General features: G+C 38.5%; 1 protein-coding gene across 1 annotated transcript in view; it reads right to left on the bottom strand.

Moving 5' to 3' along the window:
- The window catches only part of MYRFL (myelin regulatory factor like), a 117,587-nt gene that overhangs the window by 80,098 nt on the left and 21,218 nt on the right, over positions 1 to 16,271 (bottom strand). The window contains exons 2-4 of the mRNA XM_081589713.1: positions 12,467 to 12,557; positions 368 to 435; positions 11 to 263 (exon numbers count right to left, since the gene is read on the bottom strand). Of these exons, the coding sequence (XP_081445839.1) occupies positions 11 to 263; positions 368 to 435; positions 12,467 to 12,557 (412 nt within the window). The remainder of the gene's footprint in view (positions 1 to 10; positions 264 to 367; positions 436 to 12,466; positions 12,558 to 16,271) is intronic.

Genomic DNA, 16,271 nt, shown 5'->3' on the forward strand with positions numbered 1-16,271 from the left:
AGCCCTTTACCCAGGACTGTGGCACAGAGGCTGCTGATGGTAAGAACAACCAATTCCCCCAGACACAGACTGGTCCAGGGGGCTCATGAGGTGACTGGTGTCTGGGTAGCAGTTGTGAAAGGCGCTGTGGGGATGGCCAGAGTTGCTCATTTCAGACGAGCTGTGAGACTGGTGTGCAGGCAGAATCCCAGGAGCATTTGCCGAATGGAGGAGGGCAGCCGGTGTCCCCCGGGCTGTAGGTGTCAGAGTCGGACAGCATGCACCTGGGGGAACACGCAAGTGAGGGAGGCCTGTCTTTCTCTCCACACAGGGCCCAAGAGAAGACAAGAAGTGCAAGACATGTGGGAGGGAGGTGTGTCACACTCACCTTTGACCTGTGGAGGAGAGCAGGAATCTGACGCAGAATAGGGTGGGGTGTCTGGGAGCTGGCCTTGCCTGAGGATGAGAGACAGGCATTGCTTTTTTGTTGTAACCTATTTCATCATTATATTTTTGTCACAAACTGTGCAGCAGCCTCCAGGGAGGGTTCTAGGTGCTCCTGGGGGCCAAAGTCCGCCAGACCATGCCCAGCGTCGCGTTGAGTGGGTTCCAAGTCGAACAGACCTGGGTTTGAATCCCAGCTCTTCCACTTCCTAGCTGTGTATCCGTGAACAAGTACTTACACTCTCCAGGCCTCCATTTCCTCACCTACAAAGTGGGAATAATCATGATGCCTCTTCAGAGCATCATAGTGAAAATTAATGAGACACTGTGTACAAAGCCCATAACATACATCCCAAACACAACAAGTACTCAATAAAGTTTAATTAACATTAGCGTTGCTTCTTGACATTCTCAAAGCACTTACACCAGAGAGATGGTTGGGCCAAAGCAGTATAAAATATCACTGCTAAAGCCCTGGCTTTCCATCTGTGCCCTGGGGAATCCTAAAGGTCTTGGAAGGAGTTCAGGTGTTTTATAAAAGAAAAAAATTAAATGCCTGGAGGGAAAAAAAATTACAACTTTTTTCTGTTTTATATATTGTGATGCAAGTAAAATTTTATTTTTTTAAAAAAATGAGTACCACCACTAAAAAAAGTGTGAAAATTTCTGTTTAAAAAAAAACCCTACATATGTATACTTATGTATACACATTGTTGTATGGCAGAAACCAACACAACATTGTAAAGCAATTATGCTCCAATTTTTTTAAAAGTTATTACAAGATAATGTCTATAAAAAAGTAAAAAAACACAAACCTATCTTTTATGTTCAAAAAGTTTCTTATGGTTCTGATTCTAAGTGATGTATAAGCACCACCATCTTCCACCTGACTCTCTTGCTGAAGAGCAACCTATCCTGTTTTTCTTGGTTAAGATCTCAACCTCATGCAATAAAGAGAGAAGTGAAAGGTGCTCAGTCGTGTCTGACAATTTGCGACCCCATGGACTATACAGTCCATGGAATTCTCCAGGCCAGAATACTGGAGTGGGTAGCTGTTCCCTTCTCCAGGGGAATAAAGAGAGAAGTCTGTCTTTATAAAGATAATATAGAAAAAATATAGAAAAGCTATATCTTCTCCTCAAGTCGGTCCTTTATATTTTATTCATTTTTGTTAATAAGGAAAGAGAGAACATACATTATCCTTCCTCCCAAACTCCACCCAAATGAAAGCAAAAAGGAATAAAGAAGCACAAACACAAAAGGACATAGAGTCCATGAGTAGAGACCACAACAGACGTATTTCAGTAACAGTGTGGCAGACAGAAGTAGAATAGATGGTAATTGAATTAGCAGAAGGGAAAAGCAAAAACAAGACTGCCTGGGGATGGCAGAGGGGATGTAGGAGCCAACAAGACTTTTTCCAAGTTGAATATAACTCCAGAAAAGCCCCAAACACTGATGCCACCAGAAGCCTCTGAATCCAGGGATAAGGTGAAGCTAAAAGTGAAAAAATTATGACTTCCCTGGTGGTCCAGTGGTTAAGAATCTGAAGGTTCCCCATCCCTGGTGGGGGAGCTAAGATACCACATGCCGCAGGGCAACTAAGCCCACGTGCCACAATTCAGGAGCCCTCATGCCATACTGTGTGCCACAACTGAGACCCTGTGCAGTCAACTAAATATATAAATATATTAAAAATAAAAGTGAAATAATTGATTGAAAGTTTAAATAAGGAATAGCTGGACCCTTAGATCAGCTTCTCCAACCTGTATAGTCTGGCAACTACTTCCATCATCCCAACAGAAATTGGAAATATTTTTATTTTCCAGAGAAACAGATCCTGGGAGATTGTAGAGCTTTGGGACCAAAAATGGAAGGACTCATTAAAAGTCTAAACACTGAAAGGTGAGACCCTTCTTCAACTAGGCTTTGCAAGCAACCAAGCTGATTTCCCATAGTAAGAAATTAGAAGATTGTTCCCTAAAAAAATTCAATGTCCTCAGGACAGGAGAGAGGGGAATGAGATTTGGAATTGAAAAGAAATAAAATGGCCAATCCCTGCCTGATCACCCTATAGTGAAACTCAATCTTTAAGAATAGTGGTTTGCCAAATAACTTCTTAAACAGGAAAAAACAATAAAAGACCAGACATTTTTCATAGAGCCCTAAACATTAAAGACAGAACAGACAACTAGATTCAAAAGGAATGCAAAAGAATCACAAAGAGTTCTTCTACATCTGATAAGACTGGTAAGCTCCTACCAGACTTGACCCTCCCAAAGATAAAAATATCAACTCTGGAAAGTTTTATATATATATAGTTGTTGTTATACAGTTGCTTAGTTGTGTCTGACTCTTTGTGACCCCATGAACGGCAACACACCAGGCTTTCCTGTTCTTCTCCATCTCCCAGAGCTTGCTCAAACTCATGTCCATTGAGTAGATGATGCCATCCAACCATTTTATCCTCTGTTTTCCCCTTCTCCTCCTGCCCTCAATCTTTCCCAGCATCAGGGTCTTTCCCAGTGAGTCAGTTCTTGGCATCAGGTCAGTTCTTCAGCATCACTCCTTCCAATGAGTATTCAGGGTTGATTTCCTTTAGGATTGACTGGTTTGATCTACTTGCAGTCCAAAGGACTCTCAAGAGTCCTCTCCAGCATCACAGTTTGAAAGCATCAATTCTTCAGCACTCAGCCTTCTTTATCGTCTTTTTTATGGTCCAACTCTCACATCTGTACATGACTACTAGAAAAACCATAGCTTTGACTCTGGAGCCTGGTGGGCCACAGTCAGAAGGTCACAAAGAGTTGCTTAGTTGCACACAGCTGAGCAACTAAGCATGCACGCATGCATATACCCGAAAATACTGAAAAGTAGACAAAAGGAAGATTTTGGAGGAGTTCTGAAACTTAGAAGAAAGTAATGGCATAGGGTGAGTTGTCTATTTACAACTTTTAGCCTTAGGGCCAATTGAACAGGTAAAACTTCAATGTGTATTAGTTGCCAGGCTTCTCTGTCCATGGGATTTTCCAGGCAAGAATCCTGGAGTGGGTTGCCATTTCCTTCTCCAGGAGATCTACCTGACCCAGGGATCAAACCCCAGTCTGCCACAATGCAGGCGGATTCTTTACTGTCTGAGCCACCAAAACTCCAATAGAAACCCACAGTCTTTCAGGACTGAAGAACCAGAGAACAGAGTTTGGGGCAAACATAGCTGCTAAAAATGAAAGGGAAATCTTGGGAAAGAGGGATACAGAGAGGGGAAACCCTAAATTCTGTATAAAAACCCTGGCCAAATGTCTGGCTGAATCATGAGCCATCAACATGTCTTATAGAGGAATAAGAAGTAGAAGAGATTTTTTAAAAGACAAATAATAAAGCAGCAGAATTAAATGCAATATCAATAACTGCATTAAAGGTTAATGGATTATATACTCCCATTAAAGGGAAGATATTGGAAGAATGGATTTTTAAAAAGCAAGCCCAACTATATGCTGCCTGCAAGAAACATTTTAAAGACTCAGATAAGTTGAAAGCTAGTGGAGAAAGAATATGTGTATGGGAAGGCAGAAGTGATTTCATGAATAACAGCTAAAATAGACTTTAAAAATAAGAGACTCATTCAATAATAATAGAATAAATGGCAAAGTGTGGTCTCCTGGGGGTTGATAGCCATGCAAACTAAAAGGAGTGCAAAATGTTCTCTTGAGCTGGTTGAAGTTAGTACATCCAGGACATCTGCATGCTGCCTCCAAAGCAGCCAGGATTCCTTTCAGATTGCAGCCAGGCTGAATTAAGCATTTACTGAGTGCCTAGTATATGCTCATGACTCTACTAGACACTAGGCAGGACTTAACAGTACTAAGATGTAGGCTTCCTGGGACTTCCTGGCTGTCCAGTGGTTAAGACTTGTGCTTCCACATAAGTTGGCATGGGTTTGATCCCTGGTAAGGGAAATAAGATTCCTCATGCCCTGTGGTGAAGCCAAAAGAGAAAAAAAGACATGGGCTTCCCATGAACACCCAGCTGGGACTATTCACAATTCTACAATCCAGTCCTCAGTTTTCTCCAGTGACTCCACCCGATACCTTCACATACCAATTGCACCTTCTCTAAAGCTCTATTGCACAGTGACATCACCACATCACCTCAGTAGAGTGCTCTGTACAGAGTTATTACTTAATAAATATGAATTACTGCTTTTTACCTGACATGGCCATAAATATGTGTGTATATATATATATATATATATATATATATATATATAAATTCATATATCAAGAGAGTTTTCCTGACCACCAGTCTAACCTGGTAGTCTTCCCCCACCCCTTGCATTCTATTCTCTTACCCTACACCTACTTACTTTTCTTCATCTTACTGAATGACTTTATACAATATGTCATTGTCTTTCTCTTCCCACTGGAGTCCATAATGACCATGGAGCACTAAGAGTGAATGCTGAAGGCATAGTAAGAGTTCTCCCCAGGAGCAGGCAATAAGGAAATGCATTGTCTTCTGAGAATTTAAAAAAACAATACTTAAACCCACAGAAAGTCAATCTGCTATTTGTCATTATAGCCACGCACCACTAAATCAAAGAAAAATGCCTGGGTGCCCTGCAGGGCAGACTGCTTTACCACATTGCCCTCAGTAAACTGTTAGCAGGAACTTCATTGTTTTGTTTACTGTTGTACCCCATCACGCAATTATAAAGATAGCTGTTACTGAAAGTATTTTCTCCAGATTCTCATGTGTATGATTCATGTCCTCCCACACAGACATTCACTTAAGAGCATGTCTTAATACTGTGTGTGGATGTGTCTCCTGCATAGTGCCCACTGGTAAGCATGTAGTAGGCACTTAATAAATAAATACTTGATCAAGATTGGTACCCACCACCTGGAAGCTGGGATGGGAAAGGGCCTTGGCCGAAATGTCATCACCAGATAAAGTTGCCCAAGAAAATCAATTTATGACAGGGCAGTGGAAGCAAGAAAAGCGAGGTGCAAAGCAACTATCCTACAGTTAAAAAAAAAAGAGCAAGCTGCCACCCCTCTTCTTCAGCCCTATCTTGGCAAACCGCAGAGACCCTGACCCTCTCACCACTCTCTCCTGCTGCTTGAGAAATAGACAACATTTATAGAGGACTTCCCTGGTGGCTCAGACAGTAAAGCATCTGCCTACAATGCAGGAGACCTGGGTTCAATCCCTGGGTTGGGAAGATATCCTGGAGAAGGAAATGGCAACCCACTCCAGTATTCTTGCCTGGAAAATCCCATGGACGGAGGAGCCTGGTAGGCTACAGTCCATGGGGTCACAAAGAGTCGGACACGACTGAGTGACTTCACTTCACTTTCACTATAGAGGACCTACTCTGGTCCAGTCACTGAGCTAACCCTTTGCATGTGTTGCTTCATCTAACATATGCTATGACTATTTTTGCCCTTAACCCCCAGACAATGAAACTGAGACTTGATGAGGTTAAGTAATTTACCTGAGATTATTTATCTGGCAACCAGTCAAACTGGAGTCAAAAGATCTAGCATCAGAGTTTATGCTCTAGAGTTCAAGGTGTTGGGCTTCTCTGGTGGCTCAGTGGTAAAGAATCTGCCTGCCAATGCAGGAGACGTGGGTTTGATCCCTAATCTGGGAATATCTCACATGATGCAAAGCAACTAAGTCCATGCACACAACCACTGATCCTGTGTTCTAAAACCCTGGAGCTGCAACTACTAAAGCCTATGCATCTATAGCCTGTACTCTGCAACAAGAGAAGCCCATGCACACAACTAGAGTGCAGCAACAAAGACCCAGCACAGCCAAAAATAAATAAATAAAATTATTTTTTAAAAAAGAATATGATGTTTCTCGATACAGATATTTAAATTCTTTACTATAGGTTATTTCATTTTTTACAAATATCTTTAGAATTGATAAGTCACTGGTAATACTTTAGCTCAGGATCCTGTTTAGCTTTTCTCCTACTGCATCCATTTGAACCCAGAAATCAAACTGGTCGATGAACCCAGACTTTAAAAAGCTCATCTCACAGAATTACAGACTATCTCACTCTCTTTCGCAACATCATGGTGAAGAGTTTATCAGCTCCACTATACCACTGGCAGAACTAAAACATGCAGGTGGTCATTGACTCCTAACTCGTTTTGCCATCCAACTCCAATAAACCAAGTCCAAAGTGAAACCTGGGCTTCCCTGGTGGCTCAGCAGTAAAGAATCTGCCTGCAGTGCAGGAGACATGGGTTCAATCCCTGGGTTGGGAAGATCCCCTGGAGAAGGAAATGGCAACCCACTCCAGTATTCTTGCCTGGAGAATCCCATGAACAGAGGAGCCTGGTGGGCTATAGTCTATGGGATCGCAAAGAGTCGGACACGACTTAGCGGGGAAACAAAGGCAACAAAGTGAAACCCAGAATACCAGATGCTTAAACTGAACCATTAGACTGAAATGACATGAAACCTGGAGTTGATTCTTCATGGGCCTAATATGTCTGTAAGTTCCTGTCCTATGAAGTCACCCGTGGAAATCTGTGATTGGGTGTCACCTCAGTGCCCTCAGCTAGTTCCTTCTTACCCATCAGCAGCATCTCGAGGCCAGCATAAAGCTTGGTATGCTATCTGCCTCCTTGAACACACTCAAACCAGACTGTATTACTTGGTTTGGGTCTTGGGACGTGGTGGGGAAGGACTTATATGCATGTGACCTAAAGTAGGGCTTCTCAAACTGTAATGTGTATGTGAATCCCACAGGGATCCTGTTAAAAAAGCAGATTTAGACTCAGCATTTGGGGTCAGGGCCTGAGGTTTGACATTCTTAGCTCTCAGGCAATGCTGATGCTATGGCAACCTCACCCACACTTTGTGTAAAGGAAGGAAGCAGATAAACCTCTGGGCATTTTTGAAGAAAACAAAACCTGTCTTGAAGATCCACTGTTCACTTTTCCAGAGTCTTCCTTCCTCTACACACACACACACACAAACACACACACACTTCTTGTCCTATTTCACTGTAACCTCCAGGAATTTATGCTGCCCCGTAAGTGTCTAGCCTCCTGCTCTATAAGCAGTACTCCGTACCTGAACATTTCCCAGGGTGTTCAACCACCGCAGCTCATCTTTGTTTTTAGTGGGTAACTGGCAGGCTAACCTAGCGAATTAGAGGACTTCAGCCTGCTCCTGCTACTCCTGGGCAGACAGCTGCCCTGGACTCTCCACACAAGGAAACACAAGGAAAAGGGCAATTGTTAGATTATCTCATCCTAACAATCCCCAGCTCAGCATACCAATTAGAGTCACACAGAAAGATGAGATTGTCCTGAGCAGCACATCCCAATGCTTATACATGGGCCCATGCTCCCAAGAGGGACTCCCGGCCATGTAAGTTTGAGAACACTGCATACCATTTCCCTTTCGCAGCTGCATATTAGCATGACAAAGGCTCTGAGAAGTCCTGCAGTAAAGAAATTTATCTAATTTTGTTTAAGTCAGTGAGTCACAAGCTTATTTATTATTGATCATGGAATTTTAATTTTTTTCCCACAGCATCTTATGGGACTACTTTTCCATAGAGCTTTTAGGGACAGCTGCTTCACATAGCCAAAAATTTCATTTTTTAATGTATTTGAGATTTGAAAATATACCTATGGGATTCAAACTTGCTTTCAGAAATTGTGTAGCCTAATAGTCTCTTAAGTTGCTTAAAAGATGTCATTGATAATTTTTAAAGTCACAATTCAAGGGCAATATGGTGGCTCAGACGGTAAAGCATCTGCCTATAATGCAGGAGATCTGGGTTTGATTCCTGGGTTAGGAATATCCCCTGGAGAAGAGAATGGCTACCCACTCCAGTATTCTTGCTTGGAGAATTCCATTGACAGAGGACCCTGGCAGGCTACAGTCCAGGGGGTTGCAAAGAGTCGGACACGGCTGAGTAGCTAACACTTTCACAGAGTAGAGGGGAAGTAACGCAGTGTTTGTAGTAAATTTATGCTTGAATCCCAGCTCTGCTACTTATTAGCTGTGAACCCAGGAAAGAAAACCTACATCCCAGGGCTTCTGTGAGGAATACAACTAACCTGCAAAAAGAGACCCTGGAATTTAGAAACATTCAGTACTTGGGGTATTTGAATACATTATGCAGATGTATAATGATCATTGGACCAGCTCAGCAACTTCATGAATACAAACTGGGGCTGTTTCCACTTGTTCTCTCTTGGATTTTTATTGCAGCTCCACTTAACTGCATGTACCTGAGCAAAAGCAGGTTATCTGATCATAGGACTTCTCTTTAACAGGCAAGAACTCTGACAATCTTTGCAAACAATGGTTCAGGATCCATCTGAGTCACAGCTTTTAGCACACAATTTTAGACACACAATGTATTTCCCTGAGAGTCATGGAGTCTAAAAATACCTCCTAAAATATCAATTAATCCAAAAAATGCATGTAGAAGAGCAGGTGTTCTAGAGCCAGGCACATTTTAATCCCAGCTTTGTCTCTGATTGACCAATGAAGACTTACTTTGCACCTCAGGCTCTTCATGTGTAAAATATGGATAATACTGTGCCTATTTTGAAGAGTTAGTAAGAGAATGAAATGTGTAAAATCAAATATGTAATTAAATAAGTGAATAAATTACAAAGAATAACACCTAAATGATTGGTGCATGTTCAACAGTATTAACTCCCTCCTCTACTTCACTTACAAACTCTCAAAGGTAGAAAGTAAATCTGATTGAGCAAACTATGTCTGAATCTCAATAGCAATCATCCATAGCGAGATATCAGGCCTTGCTTGAAGGACCATTATTATCAGGGAGACCAAGATCAATTGACAGTTTTCTGAACTCCCAGGTAGAAAGACAGCTCTTCAAATAAGACTTAAGACTTGTTCACTTTTCCTCACAAACAGCTAAAGTTCTTTCTGCTAGTTATAAAAGTGATCCAGATAGGATAAGTTTTACCTTATCTTAAGAAGAAATCACGTGGGGGAAAGAAACTAGACAGCTTCTGACAGGTTGTTTGTAGGCAGAGATGGTTAGGGTAAACCCACTTGCCCATCCTTCTCACAGGAATTCATGGCAGCTACCTGGATGGACTGAGAGGAATGTGAAAGCAGGCACAGGGGCACTTTGTGTCTGGTGTCAGCCATGCAGTCACCTTGAGCAAACAGCCAGCTCAGAATGTGGGCTCAGATATGTGACAACTCATCAGTTGTGTGTGTGTGTGTGTGTGTGTGTGTGTGTGTGCACGCTTAATTAGCCTGCAAAAAGTTGAGCTTCCATTCTTCCCCACAGTCATTTTGGTATGGATGTTTTTTGTTGGCAAAGAGCAACAAGAGCCAGGTACCAAAATACCTGCAAATAGCTTTCCCTGTTACTATTGAGATTCACGTCTTGTTCCATTCTCTGTCCTTCATGGGGGAGAGATGGAAGGGCATTTATAGGAACATAGATGTGGGCTCAACAACAGAATGGAATGACAGAGGAGGGTCAGTGAACTTAAAGACAGATTAATAGAAATTATCCAGTATAAACAACAGAGAGGAAAAAAATGAACTGAGCCTGAGGGATCTGTGTACAACACAGGTCTGTGTACACAGACTCGATTTAGTGACTAAACAAGAACTATGTTCATGGCTTTGAAGACTCAATTTTCTTAAGATGTCATACGTGCATGCTCAGTCGCTAAGTCATGTCCAACTCTTTTGAGACCCCATGGACTGTAGCCCACCTGGGTTCTTCTGTCCATGGGATTTTCTAGACAAGAATACTGGAGTGTGTTGTCATTCCCCTCTCCAGGGGATATTTCTGACCCAGGGATTGAACCTGCCTCTCCTGCATTGGCAAGCGGATTCTTTATCACTGTACCACCTGGGAAGCCATTAAGATGTTGATTTTCCCCCAGATGGATCTCTGGACTTAATACAATTCTAGTCTACATTTCAGTAAGATTGCATAGATATAAACAAGCTGATTTTAATAGTTATGTGAGGTCAAAGGAACTAGAATTATCAAAGCACTTTTGAAAAAGAAGACAAATTTGGAGAACTTACACTATATGGTTTTAAGACTTATGATTACAATAATCAAGATAATGTGGTACTGGCAAAATAATAGATACACAGATCAATGGATCAGAGTAAAGAGTCTAGATATAGATCCACACAAACATGGTCAACTAATTTTTTTACAACAGCATAAAGACAGTTCAATTGAGAAAAATTATCCAACAAGGAATCCATAAAGCAAGTGGACATCTATACACAAAGAAATTAATCTCAACTTGTATCTCAAAACTCATATGAAAATTAATTCAAAATGGATCACAGACCCAAACATAAAACTAAAACTTTTAGAGAAAAAACAGAAGAAAATTTTGACAACTTGTTAGGCAGTATCTATATTTCTTAGACATAAAGCACAAAACACAAAAGAAAAATTTGGTCTATTGGACATCATTAAAATTTAAAACTTCTGCTCTGGGAAAGACATTGTGAAGAGAATGAAAACACAAGTTACAGGCATAGAGAAAGGATTCATAATCACATATCCAACACAGTTCTAATATCCAGAATATTTAAATAATTCTCTAAACTTCAAAATAAGAAAGATTTAGTTTTTTAAATGGGCAAAATATTTGAACAAACACTTCAACAAAGAAAATATATGAAAGGCAAACAACCACATAAAATAAGGTTCAACATCAGTTGCTGATAGGAAAATGCAAATTAAAACAAACCAGGATACCATGATAAACCTATTAGAATGGCTATAATAACATTTTTTTAAAAACCGATAATTCCAGAAACTTGTGATGAAGAGAAGAAATTGGCTATCTCATATATTGCTAGTGGTAATACAATTTTATAAAGTTAAGCTTGCACTTATAACATGGTCCAACAAACTTTTTCCAAAGTGTTACCCCAGAGAAATTAAAACTCTTGATCATACAAACACCTATGCATGAATATCTATAAGAGCTATTCATAACTGTCAAAACTGGAAATAATCAAAATATACTTGAATGAGTAACTGGACAAACAAATCATTTCAACAACAGAGTTTATCTCAGCAATAAAAAAGAATGAACAACAACAGCAAAAAGAATGAAAAACAAAGACATTATGCTTAGTGAGAAAAGTCAGACTCATCATATTATATACCATAGAGCCTCACTTATATGACATTCTGGAAAGAGCAAAACTACAGAGACAGAAAAAGAAAGATCAGTGGTCACCAGGGGTTAGGGGAGCATGATGGGTATGAACACAAAGTGGAAATGTAGGGGAAATCTATCAGGTGAGGGAATGGTTGTGTGTGGTAACCATGGCAATAGTTACACAACTCTATGAATTTGTCAAAACTCACAAAACCATACAGAAGACAAAAATGGAATTTTATTGCTTATAAGTTGTTTTAAAAGAAAGTGGGCATGGCTATATAAATATTAGAAAATAAGAGCAGAAATCAATGACATAGAAAACAGAAAAACAATTAAGAATATAATTTTAACCAAAAGCTGGTTCTTTAAAAGCTTAAGAAAACTGATAAACCTCTTGATAAATTATCAGGAAAAAAAGACATGAATTATTGATATCAATGACAACACTTGTTGTTCACTATAGATTCTACAGACATTAAAAGTATAATAAGGAAATGTGATGAACAATTTTATGCTGGTAAATTCAACAGGTGATAAGTGAAATTTACAAAGTCATTGAAAGACATAAACTGCTTAAGCTGATAATTAATAATTGATAACCTGAATAATTCCATATCTATTAAAGATACAGAATTGGAAGGTGAGGGCCTTCCTATTTAAAAAAAAAGGCAAAACAAACCAAAAATCTCCAGACCTAGTTAGCTTCACTGGTGAAATTTGCAGGTTTATATTAATAGAAGAAATAATATCAACTCTACTTAAGCTCTTCTGGAAAACAGAAAAGGAAGAAGCACTTCCCAGTTCACTTAATTATTTCATAATTTTTTAAACACCAAATGGAGAGCAGCACTCTCATTACTTACAAGGCTCCCAAATCGAAATCATTGCCCAAGAACTCCTCCAGTAGACTTGTATCCAAGGTGGGGTTCCCCAGAGAGCCATTGGAACCTTGAGCTGCAAAGGTAAATTGAAAATCTAGAGATTCGTGAAGATTTCAGAATGGTTAATCACTAAAATTTCAAAGCAACTAAATGGCATAATGTATTTATTGAGAATGTGGTCTTCCTTCCATTCAAATATTTCCTTCAGAAATCTTTTTAGATGTTACCCTCTTCCAGTAGCCTTCCTTGACCGCCCAAGGTTGGCTTAGGTGCCCACTTCTATGTGCTTTCATTAACACCATGTACTTTGCCTTATGTACTATTTTAATTGCTTGCTTTTGTGTTTGTTTCTATATCTAAATTCTCTAAGTTCAGGGACTGTGTCTTTCTAATTGTATCCACAAGTAACTATGGTATAAAGAAAAGAACACATTTATTGGCTGGCTGGCTGGCTGGCTAGCTGGATGGATGGATGGATGGACTGATGATTGGTTTGTTGGCTGGACAGATTACTCCCAGTTAAGTCATCAAGAAGTTCAATATCTGGCCTCATGTTTTTGTTAGACTTCCCAAATATAACACAATAATTCTGTCCTTTTTCTGGATTTACAAAATGAAAATGAGTTTATTGATTTCTTTCTGATCATAATAAAGATACTAGAATTTTTAAGAATATAAAATGTTATAAAGAAGACAAAATAATCTTTCTTTGCAGATAACATGACTCTATACCTAGATAATTCAAGATAAACAACAGACAGCACAAGAAAATGATCAGAAAAGTCAATAAAGTAGACAGTTAAAATTAACTACAACAACTGATTACTTTTGTATATACAAAAAATGATCAGTCAGTCATTCAAATAAATATAATGGTGGGAGGGAGAAGATTCCACTCAAAATAATGAAAAGCCTAAAATATCTAAACATATATTTGGGGACAATATATTTTTTAAAAAAGGCTAAGAAACTCTGTGAAGTATCATAAAAAGAAATTTGAATAAATAGAAAGGCTGTCATTATTCTTAGACTGAAATACTCATTATCAAAGAGCTTTTACTAGACATTATTTAGGATGTATGCCAAACCCACAGTCATTTTCTAAGACATTTCCCCCTATAAAAAGTCTTGAGCAACCTTTACAAGTACCTGAATCAGAGAAAAAAAATCATTGGTTGGACAGTGACCAATTCAATTATTTCTCCTAAAATTTGAACTACTAAACTTTAAAGCTGGTGAGTAAGATTAAGTCACATAGCTCTAGCAGAGGACTGGAGTGATAGTCTAAATATTTCTGCCAGGTTCTTTACCCAGATCCTTCACCTAGGTCCTTCATGATTTGGATGAGGCTGGTTGTTCCCTTTTTACTCTAATCACATGACAAAGTCTTGTATGCATGCAGTAAACCCTTTTGAATTGATTTGTATGTTATCTAAAATCAAATAATCCCCAAGGAAATTGTTCTGAAAATCTTCTGGTAAAGTAAATACATAAAAATGACCAGAAAAATTATGGGGGGCGGGGAATAAGTACTGAGAAATACACAGATGAACACATTAAAGGAACACACATGAGTCCAGGATATATCAAGAACTATTACATATGTATGGACTAAACATATATGTTATGTGTGTGCCAAGTTGCTTTAGTCATGTCTGACTCTTTGTGACCCTAGGGATGGTTGCCTGCTAGGTTCCTCTGTCCTCGGGATTCTTCAGGCAAGAATACTGGAGTGGGTTTCCATGCCCTCCTCCAGGGATCTTTCCAACCCAGGGATCAAACCTGCACCTCTTACGTCTCCTGCATTGGCAGGTGGGTTTTTTACTACTAGCACAACCTGGGAAGCCTCATAATATATATTGTATTTACATATATATACATACACACACAATAGGTACATGATAAGCATACCCTTTGACACCAGTGAGGAAAGATTAATTATTCAACAAACGTTGTGGGGAAAATTGGTTGTACATTTGGGAGAAAAAAACCTGGATTATTTTCTTGCTCCCACACCAAAATTCCAGATAAATCAAAAATTTCAACATAAATAAATAAAACCATAGAAATAAAACATCAGTGACTATGCTTACGATCTTGAGATAAAGAAGGTTTTTTCAAGCATGGCATAAAAGTCAAAAATTATTTCTAAAAAAGCCTTGATAAAATTTAATTGTATGCATTTTTTGAGCAGGGAAGAATTTTTAATGGTTTGTTTTGAAATAACTTCTAACCTAAAGAGAAACTATAGGAATACAAAGAAAGTCACACATAACCTTCACTCACATTCATCAATTATTAACACTGTGCTGCTGCATTTTCATTATTCTCTCTCTCTCTCTCTCTCACAGACACACACACACACACACACACAGAGATACACACCCACCTATACATATCATTTTGAATCACTTGAGAACAGGTGCCTTCATCCCTGACTACTTCAATATATCTTTCTCAGTATAAAACCATTATCTTCACAACCACAATTCAACTATCAAAATCAGAAAACTTACTATTGATACAACTTTACTGGGCAATCTACATTCCACATTGAAAATTTGCCATTGTCTAAATAAATGTCATTAATAGCATTTTTTTTCTGGTCCAGAATTAAATTAAGTAGAACATAAAACAGTTGTCATGCCTCTATAGATACTTTTGAAGGGTATAGGCTAATTGTTTTATAGAATGTGCTTCAGTTTTGGTTTGCCTCATGTTTTCTCAAGGTTAGATTCAAGTTTTGTGTGTTTGGCAAGAATATTACATAAATGATATTATGTCTTTCTTAGTGCCTTATATCAGGAGGACCATAATGTCTCATTATTATTGATGCTAATTTTCACCCCTTGGTTAAGGTACTACCTTGCCAACTTTCTTCACTATAAAGTTACTACTATTCTTTTTGTAATTTGTGGCAAATTACTTTGAAATTATGCAAATATTCTGTTCCTCATTAAATTTTTATCTAATGGTTTTAGTATCCATTGGAGATAATAAGCATTTTAATCCATGAAGAAAGTTAAAAACAAACTGAAAGAAAATTTTAATATACGTGAAAAAGAGTAACTATCCATAATACCCAAAACATTTTTTCAAATCAGTAAAGTAACAGCTACATTTCAATAGAAAATAGTAAAAGACTTTAAGAGGCAACCCATAAAATGAAAAATCAAATTGGTAAATAAGTGCACAAAATATATTAAACTTTACTAAGAAACAGAATTTAAAATATGAGAAAATTTTCTTTTTGCTTACAAAATTGCCATATATTCAAGGAATTAATAAAATCCACTGTTAATGATGATTGAAATAAGATGACCCTTTAATGCACTGCTGACAGGAATACACATTAAATAATCTGTCTAAAAAGAGCTAGCATATGTTTAAAAAGAAAACTGAATGTGCATATACACTTTGATCCAGAAATTTCACTTAATACACTTATGATAATATACTTACTATAATAATAGGAAATTGAGACTAGATGACCATTAACTGACATGCATTTAATGAATATTCATATTCATGAAATACTATGCAGTCATTTAATAAATTCTATAACATCTCAGGAGAAAGTAGGTTGCAAAATCTTTACCTACCCAATTTGTTTTCAAATATGAATGCAACAGACAGACAATTCCAAAATTTAAATATTTAGAGTATAAAGCCCCCATGACTTCCTCTTGAAAATAACTCCTTGACAGTGAAATTCCACTAAGCAAAAATGATTCAAAAGAAAGAACTCAGAAATATAGAAAATGAAGGGGGAAAACAATGATGAACA

Source organism: Giraffa tippelskirchi, chromosome 4 (genome assembly GCF_054371585.1).
Source record: "Giraffa tippelskirchi isolate mGirTip1 chromosome 4, T2T-mGirTip1v1.2.pri, whole genome shotgun sequence".
NCBI lineage: Eukaryota > Metazoa > Chordata > Mammalia > Artiodactyla > Giraffidae > Giraffa > Giraffa tippelskirchi.